At 42.9% G+C, this 20,734-nt stretch overlaps 1 protein-coding gene across 1 annotated transcript in view; it reads left to right on the top strand.

Moving 5' to 3' along the window:
- Cdc40 (cell division cycle 40) overlaps positions 1 to 20,530 on the top strand; it is a 51,523-nt gene extending 30,993 nt beyond the window's left edge. Inside the window, exons 5-15 of the mRNA NM_027879.2 lie at positions 1,082 to 1,221; positions 2,310 to 2,406; positions 4,088 to 4,227; positions 4,947 to 5,021; positions 7,145 to 7,190; positions 9,008 to 9,109; positions 10,336 to 10,451; positions 10,664 to 10,797; positions 15,787 to 15,863; positions 17,831 to 17,975; positions 18,795 to 20,530. Of these exons, the coding sequence (NP_082155.1) occupies positions 1,082 to 1,221; positions 2,310 to 2,406; positions 4,088 to 4,227; positions 4,947 to 5,021; positions 7,145 to 7,190; positions 9,008 to 9,109; positions 10,336 to 10,451; positions 10,664 to 10,797; positions 15,787 to 15,863; positions 17,831 to 17,975; positions 18,795 to 18,972 (1,250 nt within the window). The 3' untranslated portion in view covers positions 18,973 to 20,530. The remainder of the gene's footprint in view (positions 1 to 1,081; positions 1,222 to 2,309; positions 2,407 to 4,087; positions 4,228 to 4,946; positions 5,022 to 7,144; positions 7,191 to 9,007; positions 9,110 to 10,335; positions 10,452 to 10,663; positions 10,798 to 15,786; positions 15,864 to 17,830; positions 17,976 to 18,794) is intronic.
- The last annotated feature ends 204 nt before the right edge of the window (positions 20,531 to 20,734 follow it).

Here is a 20,734-nt window from a genome sequence, read left to right as displayed (position 1 = left end):
CTGTAATAGCAGATTTTCAATGTCTTTTAAAGCATATTTATGTTCATATTCACTTAGTACTTAGAATGAGACGAACCATTATAGTGAAAAGCCAGCTTTGTTCAAAGCTCATCAGAATATTTATTTATAAAATGCCACAAAAGTAAAATGTGATAGTTGTACAAGGATAACCTTTATTATGAAACTGTCTTACAAGTATGCATGAAGTACTGAAATGGAATTTTAATTGCTTTGCTGTAACATAGAGCCCAGTGAGCACTGCTTTGAGTTTATACAAGTAGGCTTTTTTCTTTCTACTACACTCCTTTTTCTTTCTTAGCTTGTGATTATGCTGCTCAAATGCTTCTTTGACTTTAGTAAATACAAACAGTATGCAGCCCTCGCCTGCTAATGACATCAGAATCAAACCATCATCCTTTATCAATTCTTTTCAAAGCTGATGACACTGGAGGCCAAGTTTAGATTAACATCATATGGAAGTTATATCAGATCTATGAAACCCTGTTTAATTTGTATTGTTATATATACATGAAGTAAAAATAAATTATTAAGCGTTTGCTGTAGTTTGATTCCATTTTTAAATGATAAATTAGTTTATTTTGTTTTCAGAGGTGCTGATATCTTGCTGGGCATCATAGTATATGTCTATAACCTCAACTAAGGCTATCCTAGGCTACATAAGACTGTGTCTCTAAAAACAAAGCAAAAAGCCTACCATTACTGGTTTTTGATTCATTAAGAAGGCACCTGGACTGAGCAGTTCCTCCCTTCCTCCCACACCTCCCCCTGCTTCTGTCATGAGTCAAGAGACCTAGACTAGCAAACTGGTGACACCTTACTTCCTGGGTCTCCTGCCAAGCAAGGAGGAGGAAGAAGAGGAGGAGGAGGAGGAGGAGGAAGAGGAGGAGGAGGAGGAAAAGAAGTTGTTGTTTCTTTTTGTCAGCTCAAGTGGGTCTGTGTGGCAGAGTTAGGCATTTGGGTTTGATTGCTTAGGCCTACTGTAACCATATAAAATCATGTGTGCTGATATTTCTAAAGAGAATCAGCGCGCTCACTCCATTAATGTTTGTTGTTAATGCAGGCTTAACTGTATTTGAAACTGGTCAGAAGAAAACAGAAAAGAGGAAAAAGTTCAAAGAAAATGATGCATCTAATATTGATGGTTTCTTGGGACCATGGGCAAAATATGTGGATGAAAAAGATGTGGCCAAACCTTCAGAAGTAAGCTTTGATGTGTTCCTTTCAGTTCCAATGTGTGTGTCTCTACCAGTCATGTCTGTGTTGATAAATGTGAGATTTCCCCCTGAGAACCCATGACTCATCAGAATTTCTCAGCCTTATCTGACTGAGAAAATATAATAAAATTTCTTAGCTTTTCTTTGCAATATCCGAATTTGCATTTTTTCTGTCGTATTGTCCCCATACTCTTTTGACTTATGTAGAATATGGAACCATTTTTTAATATAATTACCATTACTATGGCTCAGAAGTTCCCCTGCCTGCTGTCCTTCCCATCCCTGACCTCGTTACTAGGGTCAGCCTTGCTCTCACACTGGCATCCGTAGTGACTTTACTTACTAATTTACTTTCAAAATCTTAAGTTTTATCTATATTATTTTTAAAAAGATCCTTGTGAAGTGTATAAAATAGAACTACAGAATTCTTGCTCACATCTGTAACCCACTGTCTCTGAGGCCTAGGGACTATCCCAAGTTATGAAGCACAGCTGAAGCACAGTGACAGACAAGCTCAAGATAATTTTGTCCTTAGGAAGGTGGTGGTCCAGCTGTTCCTACATCTGCTTCACTTTGTAGCATGCATATGCTGCTGTCTTCTTCCTGTACACATCATGCCTGGGCTTGTTTATTATAAATGCAGATTTGCTGTTCCCATCTTACCTCCCTAGATCTCCCAAAACAAGTTGGTCTCACATCCATGATTGCTGCTTACTCCGTTGTCTTGACAATGTAAAAGCAACTCAACAAAAACAGGACTGTGCTCTAAACTCAGTGTCCTCTGATACCAGACTTTCTGATGGCTTGTCGTTTGATTAGCACAGCATGATGAACTTCTGTCTAGCCATTGGGGCGGGGGGAGGAGACAGACTCAGTTTAAAAATATTACTGAGCATGTGTTTAATATCATCTTGTGATCTGTGTAAGAGGTGATCCGTCTCTGGCTGTGGCAGAGTTGCCATTGCCATCCTAGCAGACATGTTTGTGAGCCTCCTTACAGAGGGTATACGCCAGCAGTGGTGGGCACGATGAGATTTCAGGCTCTCATTAAAGTTCACTGCTTTGTTTCGGTAGGAAGAACAAAAGGAATTGGATGAAATCACAGCAAAGAGGCAGAAAAAAGGCAAACAGGAAGAAGAGAAACCTGGGGAGGAGAAGACAATCTTACATGGTAGTATGATTTTCAAACATCTGTATTTTCATAAAAATCTGCTGTGTTTTGTTTTCTCACGCCATATAATACCAATTGCTTGCACTGTTGGCTGCTGTTATGTCAGCATTATATTAAGAGCAATTTGCATCCTAACGAAATCACCATAGACCTTTTATACTACTAAAAGGGAAAATGTAGCATGATTAATGATAAGCACAGAAATTTTTGTTTATGAATCGGTGGGTTTTTAAAAATGAGTAAAGAAGAAACTTGAGTGAGCCATAAGTCCTTTCCTAAAGTAGATTCCTCATGTGGGCCGGTTCCTTAATTTCATTTAATCCAAGCCAAATACTCACGGGGGCATTATCTAGTACATTCACTTTTAAAGAAAACCCTGTTTCCATATGAATAGATTAGAGACTACTAGACTTTGAATGGGCAATAATGCACAGGCTCATGGAGAATCGGTACCGTTAGGAAATTACGTGCTGGTGACCAGAGCTTAGACAGTGAATGGGTCAGTGCTGGCATGGTGCTTTGTCACATCAAGTCCTGAGGCTTCAGAAGACCACATGGTTTCACAAACCTCAATTTTATTTCCAAGGCATCTGGTTAGTGCTGTAGTGCTTAAAACTGTAAGCTCCACAAGCGGAAACTGGCAAAGACGGAAATGAATGTCCATGGCAGTGAAATCAACGTTCTTATTGATTTTTACATACAAACTAAATCGTGGTTGAATATTTGATACTGTAGGAGGTAGAGAGCATTTTAATGTTTTTTAGACTTGATCAATATTTTGATTTTACAGTCATCACTTCTGAGAACACTACTTCACATGAATGCATAGTACAAAATGGCAGACAAATATTTAGGGCCATTTCAGAAGTTGTTGGAAAACCTGTCCTAATTCTAAGCCACAACTCATTTAGTAATTTTTAATGAAGCTCAAACCAACCACTCAAATAGCAGCTTTTTAAACCAAACAAACACAATCCAAAAGTATACTGCCTAGCTTTGTACATGCTAAGAAATTCAGTAGAAAAGTTGAAAGTCTTTGTTTTCCAAAATGGACCACTATGTGTCCAAAACAACACAAAGCTTTGCACTGCACGAGCACCGCAGCAGTGTGCAGCATATGATAGTCTTAGATCTGCACGGAGGCTTCTGTAAGCAGGGTTGACATTACAGGAGTGCCATCGTGCCAGCCATCTAACATTTTCCGGTAAAGCTTGCCATGAAGAAGGGGAAAGGAAGCCGACAGGTAGAAAGTGGGAAGGTGGAGAAAGGAGCGCTCACACTTGCCTTTGTGTCTCCTTTTTTGGCCTGTTTCACCTCAAATTCTATAACAAGAGACTTGAGAGACGTAAATATTATCTTTTCTTCACTCGTAATTGTATTGCAGTGAAATCTTTGTCACTAAAGTGTGTGGCTGAGTGAGAGAACCGTAGATCTTATTTAAGGTCTCTTACCTCTTGGGTATTTAGAAATTCTTAACCTGCCTTTTAGTGTAGTGATAGAAAGAACTCTGAGAGCATAATTTTAGCCAATTCATGATGTTAACATTTAACCTCACCAGCATGTTATTACCTAAGTTTCAATATGGACAGTAGACCTGAGAATTTGTTACTATTTTAAGAACATAGATTTCATGACTATGGTTTATGTTTATTTATGGCTTTCTTTCAACATTTTGTTTTAGTTAAAGAAATGTATGACTATCAAGGCAGGTCCTACCTTCACATACCTCAGGATGTTGGTGTTAATCTACGGTCATCTGTGCCACCTGAAAAATGTTACCTTCCCAAAAAACAAATTCACGTGTGGTCTGGACACACAAAGGTAAGGCAGTTGAGTGTTGTCATTATGCAAGTCAAAGAGAAGCCAGTTCAGAGCTTCAGCTGCTGACACAGGGCAGGCAGGCAGGCAGGCAGGCAGGCAGAGTAGGAGCATCAGAGTCACGATAAATGTGAGGCAGGCTTTGCAGCTTCCAGTCTTCAAGGCCATCCAGGTTGGCCATGCTGTAAGTTTATGGGTCAGTATCCATCCCCCAGACTGTTGCTTGTCCCTTTCCTGCTGCCATCTGCTTCCTCTTGGCACCACACAGTGCGTAATGGGCAGATGGTACCGAGTCTGCTGCTTAGCCTTGGTCACGTTGCTCTGGTTCCCGGGTTATTACATGTCAAAGAGTAGATGTTCCTTGCTGTCAAATCCAAGGTAAAGTTTAAAATAATGCAGAGTGAGATATTTACAAATGTTAGAGGCTGATATATTTTGTCATCTGCACCGTTCCAGCTGTTAATTTCCACATCTTTGCCAAGAACAGGGAACTACAGAAAAGGGAAAGAAATGGGCCATGGAGCCATTTGACTGTCTCAGCATGAGGAAGTGAGAATCTGAGGCCTTCCCTAGCTTATAGTGTCGAGAGAAGACCTCATACAACCCTGATGAAGGCTAGTCTAGAACATGATGGTTGGAATAAAGAAAAATAGCAAATCAGGTTGCTTGTGATCTACTGTCTCTTGGGTGCTTCGGTTTGAAAATGTGATGCCTTTTTTCAGGGTGTCAGCGCCGTCAGGCTCTTTCCTCTTTCTGGACATTTGTTGCTGTCTTGCTCCATGGACTGTAAAATTAAGGTGAGTTCCCTTCACCCTGAGAATGCTGCAGAGCCAGTGCTTTGGTTAAGTCTGTTTGGTTAATCATAAATAAATTTGTGGTTGTTAGGCAATTAGAGGCTAATTATTTTCTATTAAGCCCTATGGATGTAGCTATTGATGGACTGCTTCCAAACTTGTAGATTCCGACATGGCTCTGTGGTCCAATTGGCTAGACTCTTTTTAAAGCTCAGACAGCTGATTAGGATGTAATCCAATCGCTTTGGCATTGGGCACATAAATATTGAATCAGGAATAATGCATTTTTTATGGAGGTTATGGATATGTAACTGAGTGTTTGTTCCTCAGACTGGCTGAGGAAGAAGAGACTATGATGAAAACCCCACACCTAGAGAGTAGACAGTATAATTTCTTTTATCCTTTCCTTTTGAACACTGGGACACCAACCAGCAGTGCCCTTAGCCGTCTCTGTTCTTGGTGCTCTCAGGAAGCGAGCGCCATCTGAACCTTCCTCCCAGACATAGTGAGGCAGGGAAGCGAGCTATCTCTCTTGTCAACCTGATATGAACAGAGCGTCTTTGAAACCTTAAGTTTTAAAGAATAGTTAGTATCATTGTGTCTCTTCTATGTCCAGATCATTGTGGTGGCTCAATAAATACCAATCCTATAGTATTCTTGTGGCTTGGAAGATCAGATCATTAAGGCTTTATCCTTTTTAAATATTGATGAATACTATCAGTATATAAAGCCGCTGCTTTTTTTGTTTGTTTGTTTGGTTGGTTTTTTTTTTTTTTTTTTTTTGGTTTTTTCGAGACAGGGTTTCTCTGTGCAGTCCTGGCTGTCCTGGAACTCACTCTGTAGACCAGGCTGGCCTCGAACTCAGAAATCTACCTGCCTCTGCCTCCCAAGTGCTGGGATTAAAGGCATGTGCCACCACGCCCGGCAAGCCGTTGCTTTTAATAGGAGCAGCCATTTCAGGCATTTGTGACAGAAATGATTTGTCTCTGATTAAAATGGTTTCTCAGAAAATTTCTAATTTTCTCTAACTTTAACTTTATCCATTAAGTTTACAATCTTCCCTAGGGTCAAGGAACAAAACATAAAGTTGAATATAGCGGACATCTATGGATATTAATTTGGAAACTACTATATGCAGAGGGATTATAATATCAAAGGTTTGAAATTCAGACTGTCCCTGGGAACGATCATCTTGATGTAAATCACCGGAAGCCAGGCAGGCACAGGGGCAGGTTCTGTCCTTGGAGAAGCTTGCTGACAGGAAGGCCAAGGAAGGGGCGTGGGGCCGGGAGAGGAGCCCAGTCAGCATGGGTGCTGGAAGGACAGCAGCTCTGTGGCTGTCAGAGCAGAAAGTATATGAGGAAAAACCGACTGCAGTCCTAGGCAAGGGAGCAGGTCCCAGAGGGCCTTGCCTGGCATGGGCAGAACTGAGACCTCTGTCTAGTTAGCATTGGGTGCTCAGAAGTGCTGTCTGTCTTAGAGCACCAGCAACGCTGTCAGGGATGAATGTGAGGGAGGCAAGCGGGCATAGCTTTGAAACCTTTGTATTCATCTGCTTTAGATATGATTAGATTGTGAACCATAGAGTCTATACATGTTACCCAGAAAATATTTTTAAAGACACTTTTCAATATTAAACTGGTACATGGCAGCAGTTCTAATAATATTTAATTGCTTTAAAAATTAGTTTGTTACAAAAAGTAAAAACTGTTCCTCATAGAAGAATACACAAAATATAGAGGAAAAAAATGGTAAGAAAATGAAGGTCCCAGATAAACTGCATGTGTAGCTAAATTGTCTTGAGGCTTTGCTGTAAAAATCTCCTCGAGTGTAAAGAATATGCTTGTACATAACTGCGTCCCAGCTGTGTAACACAGACTGGCAAACTAGGCCGGGTTTAGTAATTAAATCCACTCCACCCACAAAGATGTGTACACACACATAGCTAGCAAATGACTGTTGTTATTTGATAAAAAAAAAAAAAACAAAAAAACTTGTGTTAAGCTTGATATCCCGGGTCTAGAGCTTTGCTCAGGGGCAGAGCGCATTCTTAGTGTACACAAGGTCCAGTTTCTAACACCATAAAGAAAACATTAATATTTTCATGTGTTTTTTATTTTCTCCAGCTATGGGAAGTTTATGGAGACCGGCGCTGTCTGAGAACATTTATTGGTAATATTTCTTTTTCTCACTGCCTATAAATCTGTTTAGGAATGCTTTTGCAAGAAAAATAGCATCAGCAGCAGTAATTTTACTGCCCTGATGTAAAGGAGAGTATGTACAGGCTGAGCTGAGCCGGGAAGGAGTCAATCTCTCTAGACAGGCAAGGAGGGCGAGGAAGGGAGAGAGGTGGAGGCTGAGTGAGCGCCGTGAGATTGTGTGCTGCGCTAGGGACTGCGTGCGTGAGGTAACGATCTGCCAGGGTATAGGGGAGGGACAAATGTGGTTAAAAATAGAAGGGAGGCAGAGTATGGAGAATCATCATGCCACTAATGAAAGAGGCTGCGTCCTGTAATGGCACTGAAGAGCCATTTTTAACAGCCCTTACTAGAAAGTAATGCGATTGGAAGAGAACAAAGATTATGTGGCAGTCTGGAAGATACTCTGATAGACAAGCCTAGAAGGAAGAAAAGAAACCACACAGTTATTTTATTAGTCTCTGTTGAAATGGTGAAAAGAGAAAATGTAATGAGTTCGGTAACAGGATGTGAATGGCACAGAGCAGAAACCCTCGGTGACCCCCAGGTAGCTGTTTAGCAAGGGGAGGGGGGAGGGGGACCTGAGGTTGGACTTGCTGAGTCTGAGCGGCTAGTGAAGCTGTCCTGTAAGTAGTAGCCTTAGGCGAAGCTTTAAAGCCAGGTCAGGAGCTAGCAGCAGAAGTGAGAACCGTGATTGAGAAAGCTCCCTGAAGGTAAGACAGGAACTAAGGAAGGACGGGTGTGCCAGTGGCCTCTCTGGCAAGGCTGTCTATGTCCTTGTCGCTTCTTGTTACTTTTTCCAAATTTAACTGTATCACATTGAAGGGCTGTGGATCACAGTGGCTCTGTTTTTAGATGAAAGTGGGAGTCTGTTCTCCCATGCTGTGCTGCCTGTGTGTGGGTACTCTGTGCAAATAGATACCAAGATACCACACCAGCACACGAGACTTCCAGGGAAACCATTAGCTGTCTCCAGGGGAATCAAATGCCCCGCAGACACAGTGCATTTGATCTCCATTGGCCTCACCTTTCCTGCCAGGACATTCTTCAGAGGGAACTGGAGTTCTAGCTGCTGTGCGGAGGGTCTCCTGGTTGCCATGCGTATTGCCCTGGTGTCTGCTGCCTGACAGGAGTGCTGTGCTAGGGGTGGTTCCAGGAGACAGCCCGGGGTTGACAGTTTGAGCAGTGTACATTTTGTGAGATTATTTGTTTCCTGGTCATAGAGAAAAGATGGGAATTTCTGCCTTGGTTTAAGTGCATTTTACTTTCCTCAGAACTGTGGAAGATGGATTGTGATCAGTGCCCTGAAATTAATTTCGGTTCAGAATAACATCTTTTAGAAAATACAGCTAACACTATAGTTTTGAACTCATTTCTGTGAAATGAAGTAATGAGATCACTGAAGTCCGCAGTACCTGAAGGAGGGCTGCACTCCCTGATCTCGGGTTTGGATCTCTGCTTTTCCTCCCAGCACACTGAGGAAACTGACAGTGCGCCTCCCTCCCAAGCCTCATTAGAACTTCAGGTCTCAGTAAATCCTTGGCTGGGTAGTCATCAGTGTGTGTACTGCATATTAAAAAGATGCCAGGACAAATTAAAAACAAAAACAGACCTTTTCTCTCAGTTCTTACCAAAGCGTTGTGCGGCTCACCCACCTGCAGAACACCTTAAAGGAATAAAAGTGGCTCCTCCCCAGCCTCGTTGTGGGGGGCTTCCTTGAGGGCTCTGTCTAGCTTCCCTTGTGCTGCAGCTCCTCCTCTCTCTCATCTCAGCTTCTGGCTTCACCTCCAGGTCACAGTAAAGCTGTGAGAGACATCTGCTTCAACACTGCAGGAACCCAGTTCCTCAGTGCGGCCTACGACAGGTACCTTAAACTCTGGGACACCGAGACAGGTGAGTGCATCTTACTCTCCCGAGCTGGCATTGCTGTGCACTTCTGTGGTCCCTGGTGAAATGATGCGTCATCCAAACATGCAAACACTGCTTCTCATCGGAAATGAGCTGACAGCACCAGCGTGTTTGTAGACTGGAGCTCATCTGTATAACCAGTGCTCTCCCTAGGACGCACTCCTCTCACCTGGATGGTTACACAGCAAACCCTGAAGGGCAAACAGACTCAATCAGGTGGTTCTGGGTACCATCTGATCGATCTCTGTCCCCCCACATACCCAGTACAGTGCATTGCACAGACCAAAAGCAAGATTTAGTCCAATTGCCCAAATTGATGTTGATGTGAGCTCCTACTTTATGTGATTGGTCCAGTATGGTCCCGTGTGGACCAGGCACTTCTTCAGTGTCCCCAAGGCTAAAAGGTGACCTTCCTATAGCTCTTCAACACTAAGGTGTGCATAAAAGTGCACAAGTGTTCATTGATGTTTTTTAATATAGCAAAGCTATACAAATTTGTTTTAAAGACCACCAAGGTCAAGACATAGAACAGTCCAGCATGCAGTAGGGTTCTTGCACCCTTTCCTACTGTGCACCAATTCCCAGGAGCCACAGTAACTTCTCCGTCACCACAGAGCCTTTGCCAGTTCTTAAATTCATTGTTGATAGAAGCACACCATCTTTTCTCTCTTTCCAACTCATCGCTCACCTTGACACGATGAGCTGCTCGCTCTCTTGGCTTGTACCGGGAGTGCGTTCTGTTCTCAAACTATCCCACTGCAGTGATGTCATTAGGATTTATCTCTATAACTTTTGGGGAAAGTGTGTGTGTGTGTCTTTGTCTGTCCGTGTGTCTGTCCGCTATATTGCCTTGAGGTAGGGTTTCTCACTAAACTGAAAGCTTACCAGTTTTGCAACACTGGCTAGCCAGCAAGCCCCAGAGCTCATGTGTCTCTTTGCCCCCAGCGCTGGGTTTACAGACATGCACAGCCATGCCTGACTGTTGATACGATGCTGGTGATTCAAACACAAGTCCTCACACTTGCACAGAAAACATTCTTACCAACGGAGGCATCTCCCCAGCCCTCTGTGGAAAGTACCGATGTAGTGATTTTAAGAGTCAAGCTGCCCTTCCTCAGAGTTAGTAAGTGAGGGCTACTCACTAGGTTCACGCCGCTGTCACACTCAGGAAGTCAGGCTTATGTTTCTGCTTATTTGACTCTTTGGTCTAGGACAGTGTATATCAAGATTTACAAACCGCAAAGTACCCTACTGCGTCAAGTTCAATCCCGATGAAGATAAGCAAAATCTCTTTGTGGCTGGGATGTCTGATAAGAAGATCGTACAGGTAAGTCTGTCTTTCTGGTGTGTCTGTCTGTCGGGGTCTGTGAGCTTTAGATTGTTGATGTCTGCCCCTCTGAGGGTCCACTCTGGTTGCGCTAAGAAGGTAGCAGTCAGTTCATAACCTTAGAGTGTGAGAGTTTTAGGTTCCGAAGTGCCTTTGGCTGGTTTTCATGAGCGCTCTTACCTCTGTGTGTGCCTTCTCTTGTTGCTGCACAGTGGGACATCCGCAGTGGAGAGATTGTTCAGGAATATGATCGGCATCTGGGGGCTGTCAACACGATTGTTTTTGTTGATGAGAACCGAAGATTCGTGAGTACATCTGATGATAAAAGCCTACGAGTTTGGGAATGGTGAGTTGTCATAAGAAGAAATCTGACTTATGAAACAAGCAATTAAAAAATTATAGCCGAAGCTTGATAATATGCAGCAATTTTCATGTCTTCCAACCAAAGTGTTTTAATTATGTAAATACTGACAATTTGGAAATTGAAATCTAAACATTTATAACTATTATTCACAATCTTTGGAGATTCTCCCAAAAGTACATGGATTTGAACTTGGTTTGCTGCTGCTGTTGTTGTTGTTGTCGTCATTGTTGTTGTTTTGTGGCCATAATTGCTACATTGTCACACCTCACATTGTTTTTCTTTTAGTGAATTATGAATAACTTATTTCACGTGCATTGGTGTAAGGGTGTCAGATCCCCTAGGGTACACGCAGCTGTGGGCTGTGCAAGCGAGCGAGCAAGCGCTGGGGGTTGAACCAGGGTTGTCTGGGAGCGCATCCGTGCTCTTACTGCTGACTCAGCGCCCCAGCCCTGCTTTTATTTTTATGGTTTTCTTCTTTTATTATTATGTGTATGGATGTGCATGGGAGCTTGGCGCATGTGTCCAGTGGCGAGTTCTAGAGCTCACACTCAGGCCCACCGAGTCACCTCGCTAGCCTCCTTGTGCATGCTTTCCTGATTCATCTTTGCAGGACGGCAGGCAGGCTGGGCGCAGGATGTTTGGCTACATCACACATAGAGATCCTGGCCTCAGAACAGATCCAAGGAAAGTGCTAGTATAGTGAGCACTTTGTTTTCTTACAGCCTGCTTTGTAACCATCTATGCTGTAAGCTGCCTCATATCATCAGCTTTAAACATCTGCTTGTTGAATATAATCGGGATACATTGACTACTTTTTCCTTTTATCAAAAAAAATGTTTTTCTAAAGTAAAAAAAAAAAATCCTTAAGCTAGTTTCATTAAGTATCTTGATATTTTATGATTTAGTGACAAAGAAACAAGTGGTAACCTTTCTAATTCAAGTCAGCTCTTGGGTGGAGCCCAGCTTGTATTTATAGTCACAAAGAACAACCCCTTGGAGACCACAGCCTTGCCAGGCCTAGAGAGTGCACCATCCCTCCACCTCTAGAAGTGGCAGTTTAAGAGAAAGCAGGCGGCCTTGAACCTCAGCCAGTGGTTTCCTCCTCAGACTTACTCCCTTGGAGAGCCAAGTAGGCGGAGTAGGCCCTCAGTATTATCCGGATAATTGAGGTCAACTCTCAATCGACATCACTATACCCTTCCCGATTATCCCCAAGGACACTGGACTTTGTATCTAATCTTACCAGTTAGCTTCATCCTTACTGTTCACTGTTCAGAAACTTAGGTCTTTCCTCAGAAAAGATACTACTTAGACCTAGAGATTTTAGGTCAGTGGGGGAGTGTTGGCCAGGAAGACTGCTTCGGAGGAGGGGAAAGAGTAGGAGGAGGGAGAAAGGGAGCGAGAAAGAGAGGCTGTTTCTTACAGAGAATCTGATGTGGACACCGAGTGTCTTTGTTTGGATGGTTTGGTATGGTGTGGTGTGGCGGGGTTTGGGTGTGTGCACACAGTGTATACACATATGTGTGCAGAGGCCAGACAAGGGCATCGGGTGACTTCTTCTATCTCATAGTCATGCCTTGCTATTACATAGGTGCTGGAGATTTGAACTCAGGTCCTCACACTTGTACTGCAAGCACTCTTACTCACTGAGCCATTTCCTCAGCCTGACTAGGGGTGTGTGTGTGTGTGTGTGTGTGTGTGTGTGTGTGTGTGTGAGAGAGAGAGAGAGAGAGAGAGAGAGAGAGAGTTTGTGTGTGTGTGTGTGTGTGTGTTTTATGGTTTGATTTTACATTCAGATGTTTGTGTCTTGAGTTGCTGTTTCCATCATTGAAGGTAGAGTGGTGTGAAAGAAAGCAGTTAATATTGAGAAGCTATACCAGTGAGAGAGCTTTGAAACACTTGTGTAGAATTTAATCAGTACGATGCTTTGACTAAATTAAGGCAGTGCTATTAAAGTCCTCCTTTCCCTCTCAGAAGTCAGCACTGCTCTGGTCACTAATGAAGATAAGTTCTAGAGCTAGTGCTTCTATATGTCAGTCACTGAGATGAACATTTGATATGAACTGTGATTTAACGTGCAAAGCAGTCTAATGTGCGGTGGGCTCTTTCTTTTTTCATATAAGAAAACTAAAATAGTTAAAAGTGATGTGCCTAAGGTTATATAGGGCATGAAATGGTCAGATTGATTCCAGAACTTTTTGTTTGGTTGGTAAATGGGGACACATGGAGCCAGAGAAGGTGACTCGGATCTGCTCAGTTGAGAACAAACCAATCGGGGACCTCAGATCTCTCCACTGCTCCCTGGTGATTCTGAAAGGAATCCCTGAAGAGTCCCTAAGCCCAGAGCAGACTGAGCCCAGGGGAAGGAAGTTCCCAGCACTGGGACTTTATGTAAGAGGAGGTTTTCTAAACCCATGTGTCCTCTACCTCATTGTAGCATAGCACCATGACAGAAGAAGAGAGCCAGACAGTTTGTGGTTAAGAGGACCAGGACCCAGATTTAATTCCCAGCACCCACATGGCAGCTTAGAGCAGTCTGTGTAGCTGCAGTTCCCGGGGATCTGATGCCTTACCAGGTCACCAAGCACACATACAGTGCACCCATACACTAAAGGAAACAACCGAGGGAAGCTGGGCCTTCCTAACTGTGCTGCGCGGGCAAAGCTCTGCCGCCATTGAGAAGGCGGGTGGGAGGTTATGCTGATTGGAGGGTATGCTAGAAGCCAGCAGTGGTTGGTGCCCTGCGGAGCAGTGAACAAACCTGGTGCCTGTGGGGCTTCTGCTCCGGTGGTTTTAGTTTTGTCTTTTCACCAAAGGTATTTATTTTGGTAAAATATCTTTAAAAAATTTTACAGAAAATGGTAAGAATTGCCAAATGTCTTTTATTTTTATAATGCCATGGGCTTGTTAGCTTTGGATAAGTTCATTTCCAGACCAGATTATCTGAAATCAGTTCCAACCTTGTTATATAAATACAAGATCTAAGTAAACAACTGGCATTGTTTTTATGAAGTTCAGCTATACCTAGCAGGCGTTTTTGCCAGAGATAATGAAGTTGTAAGGGTGGCCCAGGTTCAGTCCTTATTCTAGGGCAGAGGCTCTCAGCCTTCCTAACACACCACCCTTTATCACAGTTCCTCATGCTATGGTGACCCCAACTATAAAGTGATTTTTGTTGCCACTTCATAACTGTAACTTTGCTACTATTGTAAATTGTAATGTAAATATTTGACATGCTACCCCTGTGAAAGGGTCGTTTGACCCCCAGAGGGGTCTCAACAGGTTGAGAACAGCTGTTCTAGTCTAGTACCAAGACTTGTTAAAATAGGGCCCTGTGTCTTAGTCAGGGTTTCTATTCCTGCATAAACATCATGACCAAGAAGCAAGTTGAGGAGGAAAGGGTTTATTCAGCTTACACTTCCATACTGCTGTCCATCACCAAGGAAGTCAGGACTGGAACTCAAGCAGGTCAGGAAGCAGAAGTTGATGCAGAGGCCATGGAGGGACGTTCCTTACTGGCTTGCTTCCCCTGGCTTGCTCAGCCTGCTCTCTTATAGAACCAAGACTACCAGCCCAGAGATGGTCCCACCCACAAGGGGCCTTTCCCCCTTGATCACTAATTGAGAAAATGCCTTACAGTTGGATCTCATGGAGGCATTTCCTCAACTGAAGCTCCGTTCTCTGTGATAACTCCAGTCTGTGTCAAGTTGACACACAAAACCAGCAACGTTTTTTGCTATGTTTGCTAAAGATGTGAACCTAAAATAGGGTTGGTTCATTTAGAAAGTGCTCTTGCTTTAATTCACTATCTACTAGTGATAAATCTGAGAGGGAACATGAATCCTTTTTAAAAGGTGAGGCTCCTGATACTTGGGTCATTCAGAAAGACAGTTCAAACCTCGATCAGGGGCTGATAAACGTTACTTCCCTGCTTACAACAGAAGTCTCTTTCTTCTGGACGTTTGCTCCTTCTGGATGTTGGCTAAATGAATAGAGAAACCCACAAGAGAAGTGAAGTACAGTTATTTTCCAATTAAGCAAAGTATTGAAACTCAAGTCATACCTTTGAGTTGAAATCTCTCTTCACCCCATGGTGTTCATTAGAGTACACTTCCCACGTTAGCCCACACGAACATTGTTGGTCCCCTAGAAAGCAACAATACCAAAACTCCTTCAGATTACCAATTATTTTTTATTATAAAAAAGAATGAAAACAAAAAGGTACATAATACATTTGTCCTCTGTTGAGGTGAGTACGTTTGAATTTTTATGTTCAGGCATTTTTATCATGAAGTTTTTGCTGTTCTGTATTTTACTTTTTGCCCTGTACTATGCACTTTGAAAATGCTTTTGTCAACTGTATATTTACAGGCTTGGTACCAAGCACTGAATCAAGCACTCACCTTGTGGCCTGGGTCATTGTTTCAGGGCAGATAAAACAAAACTAGCAAGCGTAGATCCCCACAGCTCTGCCTGTCATCCACACTTGCTGTGGAGGCCTTTTAACACTCCCCTTGCTCTTGGGGTGATGGGTAAGGCTGGCTGGCTTGCTCCTGGGGTGATGGGTAAGGCTGGCTGGCTTGCTCTTGGGGTGATGGGTAAGGCTGGCTGGCTTGCTCCTGGGGTGATGATGGGTAAGGCTGGCTGCCAGGCAATAACCTCCTCAGAAGCTTGCTCAAGCTCCTTGCCTCTGCCAATCACACCACCTTTTAAGATGAGTTCAGCATTTCAGAATATTTAGCAATATAAGGACCAGAGTTTAAGTCTAATAGTTAGAAAGCAGAACCACTGACACTGTTATAATTTTCATGGAAAGGCATTTGTAAAACAAAAGCTTTTTAGTAATAAAGCTCTGTCCTGGAAGCTTAATGAAAAGGCAAGTTGCTTTTATATGGTTACATTTGGGTAATTCTTCCAAATGTGCTTGTGTGAATTACTGGTTCTAATGCATATGCTGTTTTCCATTTTTAGGGATATCCCTGTGGATTTTAAGTACATAGCAGAGCCCAGCATGCACTCAATGCCCGCAGTGACTTTGTCTCCAAATGGTGAGTTGGTGCATAGAACTTGTTTAAAATGAGCGTCTAAGACACAGAGGAACTGCTGGGTCCACAGAGCGGGAACCCTGCATCTGGGGAGTTGCTGTGTTGCCATCCTTGTGTAGGGAAAGCTTTTCAGAATGAGGAGTAATTATTGGTTTTCATATGTGAATCACCTCGCCCACTCTCTTGTTTTGAAAAAAATACAAGAATCAGTGATTTATAGTTAACGTTAAGGATTTCTTACAGTTTTTTTGTTTCTTAGTTTTTAATAATTTTCTTTCCAACACAAATCAGGTTCAGTAAAGCATTTAATAAGTGCTTTTCTTTCAAGGGAATAGAAAATTTTGGTCTGACTCTTCAAAATGAGAACATTTTAGCAATTTACATGTAAAAGATCTTTTAATGAAGCTCTATGCCCCTATTTGACACGGAGAAGTTAGTCCCACGCACATTTTCTTTAGCGTTTTGGATGTGGTCACAGGGTTAGGTCCCCACAGGGAAGAGCTTGTTAATGAACCCTCATCCTGGTTACACTTATGGACCACCATGCCCAGATATGATATGGAACTTTATTCCTCCGGCCCAGATGGCTTGGTTGAGCTGGTATGGGCACTCACCTCTGGAGTTCCCTCTCCTTCATGGCAAGTTTCTGTCTTTCTTTGAGTGCCAAGGGTCACAGTTCATACAGCCCACTCATTGTGTGGACGCGCTTGTGAGTGTTAATGGCGTCATTTTTTTATGTGCCTAGGTGTTTTACCTGCATGTATATCTATATAAAGGTGTTGGATTCTCTGGAGCTATCATGTGGGTGCTGAGAAATGAACCCTAGTCCTCTGGAAGAGGATCCCGTCCTCTTGACCATTGCTTGAGCCATCTCTCCAGTGGGATATTCTTGTTGATGGCAGAGGCCCCTCTCTCCCCACTTCTCTGTGGGAGCCATTTTGCAGGGCCCAAGCTGAAAAGAGGTGCAGAGGATTGTGAGAGGGACTTACATCTCCAAAAGAGTTCCTTCAGCAAAACAAAACAAAAGATCAGTAGTTCGTACTTGTTAACCCTTTGAAGTAATAGGTAGTTGTGCTAAAGGCACACTGATAGAATCAGTCTCCCGTGAGGGTGGGACTCCCGTGAGTGTTTTCAGAGGTGTTCTGAGCGTAGAAGGGGACATGGAGGCAAGGGAGAGTCTGCTGCTCCATCTGCCTTTCTGTGCAGCTCAGTGACAGTTGGCAGGGACCCTGTCATTCTTAGAAAAGCAGCAAGTAGGCACCATTTTGACAATCACCATATTATACCCTTTGTCGTCAGGATTCAAGGCTTCATGTTGGGTTTCAGCCATCTGTTTGCCCTCTCCTCATTTTGGTCTTTTTTATAAGTATATCAGATGTGAGTAAATACTGTATGCAGGACCTGGGGGCTTTGCCGACTCCTGGGGAGATAAAAGCAGTGTACCTTTAAGAAACAGTTGATATGGTCTTGCTAATCCTCATTTTTAGTGCAGTTTTATTTCGTAATCCTTCGTTTATCATGGAGCTAGTCTTTAATAGTTGCCACAGGTCTGTTCCATTCTGTAGTTCTTTTCCACTGAGCATGTTTTATTAATAACTTACCTATATTGACACTAGGTTTGGATGTTGTTTCCGTAGTCTTAAAAAGTGAAAAGCTGCTCTCTGAAATGTACTCAGTGGAGACGGTTAGAGCAGCAGTCAGGTACGTTAGACGGAAGATCCCTCTGCCTGTGGCTGATCTGTACCTGCACAGGGTGCCACAAGAGCCTGCTTTTCCAGAGTGCATTATGTTAGATAAAAACACCTCTTGCTGATGACTGATTTATAGCACAGGGTGCCACAGGAGCCTGCTTTTCTGATCTTATAAAGTATTTTGGAACAAAGGTTTAATGAAAGCTAGTATTTTTTTAAATAAACATTTTAAAAATGTTTAAATCTTCCTCTAAAATATCCTGCTTTTGCATTTGACAGGGAAATGGCTAGCATGCCAGTCAATGGACAACCAAATCTTAATTTTTGGAGCACAGAACAGATTCAGATTGAATAAGAAGAAAATATTTAAGGGCCACATGGTAGCAGGCTACGCTTGTCAGGTAGACTTCTCACCAGACATGAGGTAAGCTTAAGTCTTTGTATTCACATATGATGCATGTGTGTACAGTGTTCTTCACACGTCTCTGTGACTTAGGAAATTGTATGAGAACTGTGTAATCTTTGAAAATGGCAGACATAAAGGCAAGAATGAGTTGTAAAAACTAGGTAGACTTTTCTGTGGTGTCGTCTTCAGTGTGTTTTCTGACCGTGCATAGGCCCGTGCCCTATAGCCCCCTAGTAATCCGCCTGCGTCACCATGTTGCTTTCCCTCTGCTGCTGTACGTGGCTGTGGTTGAGGAGGTCCCAGGAGAACTGCAACACTGTTGAACAGCTTCGTCTCTCACCTACAGAACTGTCCACGCTGGGAACGGGAGCGTGGCTTTCAGATACTTCTAGGTCACAATTAGCGAAATTTCTGCGTTCACTTCCCAACTCTTAGTTAAAAATATATAGGTGCAAAGAATTCAGATAGGCCTGTCATTTTTTTATATTTAGCGTGGTAATTAGGCCTCAGCTTCCTAACTCTGATTCAGTCTTTGAATCAGAGCATATCGAAGCTAAAGATGTTAAAAAGTCCGTTGCAGTACAGTGTGCTTAACATGTTCACTGACTACATGTGAAACTAGTTCTTCTGTGCGGCCTGCCTGTCTAGACGCTCTCTTACCCTGGCGGCATGTCGGAAGGGAGAGGCTAGAGATGTGTGACTACAGACCGCTTCGATTCGTGCGCTCATTCTTCTGAGTCCCTTACATTCACGTTTCCCGTGGTAACGGGGCTGTGTCGTTCACTTCACCAGCCTAAGGTGTATGAATAACCAGGACTTGTTTTCATTGTATTGCAGCTATGTGATTTCAGGAGATGGAAATGGGAAATTAAACATCTGGGACTGGAAGACCACAAAACTCTACAGTCGCTTTAAAGCCCATGATAAAGTGTGCATAGGCGCAGTGTGGCACCCCCATGAGACCTCCAAGGTCATCACGTGTGGTTGGGACGGCCTCATTAAGTTGTGGGATTAATGGGATTAGTCCTTTCACTGTCTGGGATCATTTTTGATCCAGTGTCTTATTTAACTATTTAATTATTAAAATGTGTTGGATGACAGTTTGATTTATAGGTAATCTTTTCTTATATGGCCTTATGATGTTGGCCTATTGTTTTTAAGAGCTTGGTAAATTTGCCTCAGAGAAGTTCAATAGCAACTTCATTTTGTTCTTTATAGATGTTATTTATATGGGGAATGACAACTGGTTATATTTGACAAGTAGTTACTGTTGGCAGGCAGTTGCGTTTGTCCCTGTGATGTCACTGAAAGGATCAAAGGATCGTTTTGGAGTGAAGAAAAAAAAATGCCTATTGGATATGGGATCTTATGGGAAATGATGTAGCTAACGACTCAGAAAGGTGCCAGGCACTTAACCGACCCACCCAGCAGGGTGGCAGGAATACAGGCGGAGCCACCCACAGTCACCTACAGTCACCTACAGTCACCTACAGTCACCTACAGTCACCTACAGTCACCTACAGTCACCTACAGTCACCCACAGTCACCCACAGTCACCTACAGTCACCTACAGTCACCTACAGTCACCCACAGTCACCCACAGTCGCCTACAGTCACCTACAGTCACCCACAGTCACCCATAGTCACCCACAGTCACCCACAGTCACCTACAGTCACCCACAGTCACCGCTGCTGAATCAAGCTCTTGTCTTCTTCCGGTTCCATTATTTTTATGGCCTTTGTATTTTTACGTGTAAACTAGTGACCCTCATTGGTTGCAGCTTTCTTCTAACTATTAAGCAATGTAAAATTAGAAAGCAGTCCGAAGTTCCTTTCTTGACTCTCTTCCTAGTCACGAGAGACAGGACTGTGTAGACCTAAGCAGAAAGTGAGGTTGTCTCTGAAGCTGGAACTCAAGGGAACAAGCCAAGGCTTTGAATGTTGCTTGCAATCACTGTCTGTAAGGCCCTGGCTGCACCCAGAAATCAGGGTCTCAGGCTCTGCTTTGCCACTGGATGAATAATAATGAGTTCCCTCTGGCCAGAGTGTGAAGACAGAGTCCAAAATACCACTTGTAATTTCTTTAAAGTCACAGTTTTGTCCTTAAAATCACTCTGGTTTTACTTGTGAATATAAACAGTAAAACTTTTGAATGTTAGAAAAAAATTAAATTTCTTTTCAGATCTTTGAAAAACCATTGACATTATAAGAAAATGCCTGGAGCCCCCCAGTCTGAAAGGCCACGGGGCTTTCTCTTTTTTAAATCACATGCTGAACATTGCACTGCCTAGCCATTGCCATTTCTGTGTCTTCCAGGAAGGGTGGCATATAGGAGGAAGGAATTATACAAAACCATTCTGTCGTCCAAACCACTATTTTAACAAATGTGAATTACTGGAATGTAGTAAGAGAAAAACTTCAACAACAGTATTGCATGTTAACAAATCATAATTTCGTAATCTCAATTTCTTTTATTGTGTTTTTGACTGTTTCTAAACAGAGTAATTGTACATAAAAGTTTTCTCTTTTTTGAAAAGATCCTATTTTTGAATAAAGCATTCTTTTTATAGAAAGTGCTGCTGAGTTCATTGTGTCCTTTGTCTTAGGTCTGTGAAGATACCAACAAACCACCTCAGACTTAAATGGGTCACACAGAAGGAATTGCCGTTGAGAGGTGGGAGGGGTGTGTTCAGTATGGTAATGGGTTTATTCTAACCACATGACCAAAGCGGGTGTAGGCAGGTGGGATTAGAGCATGCAGACAGACAGGCTCCTTC

The sequence above is a fragment of the Mus musculus genome, chromosome 10 (genome assembly GCF_000001635.26).
Source record: "Mus musculus strain C57BL/6J chromosome 10, GRCm38.p6 C57BL/6J".
In the NCBI taxonomy this organism is placed as follows: domain Eukaryota; kingdom Metazoa; phylum Chordata; class Mammalia; order Rodentia; family Muridae; genus Mus; species Mus musculus.
Note: the sequence above shows the minus strand (reverse complement) of the source record. Positions and strands in the feature narration are given on the sequence as shown.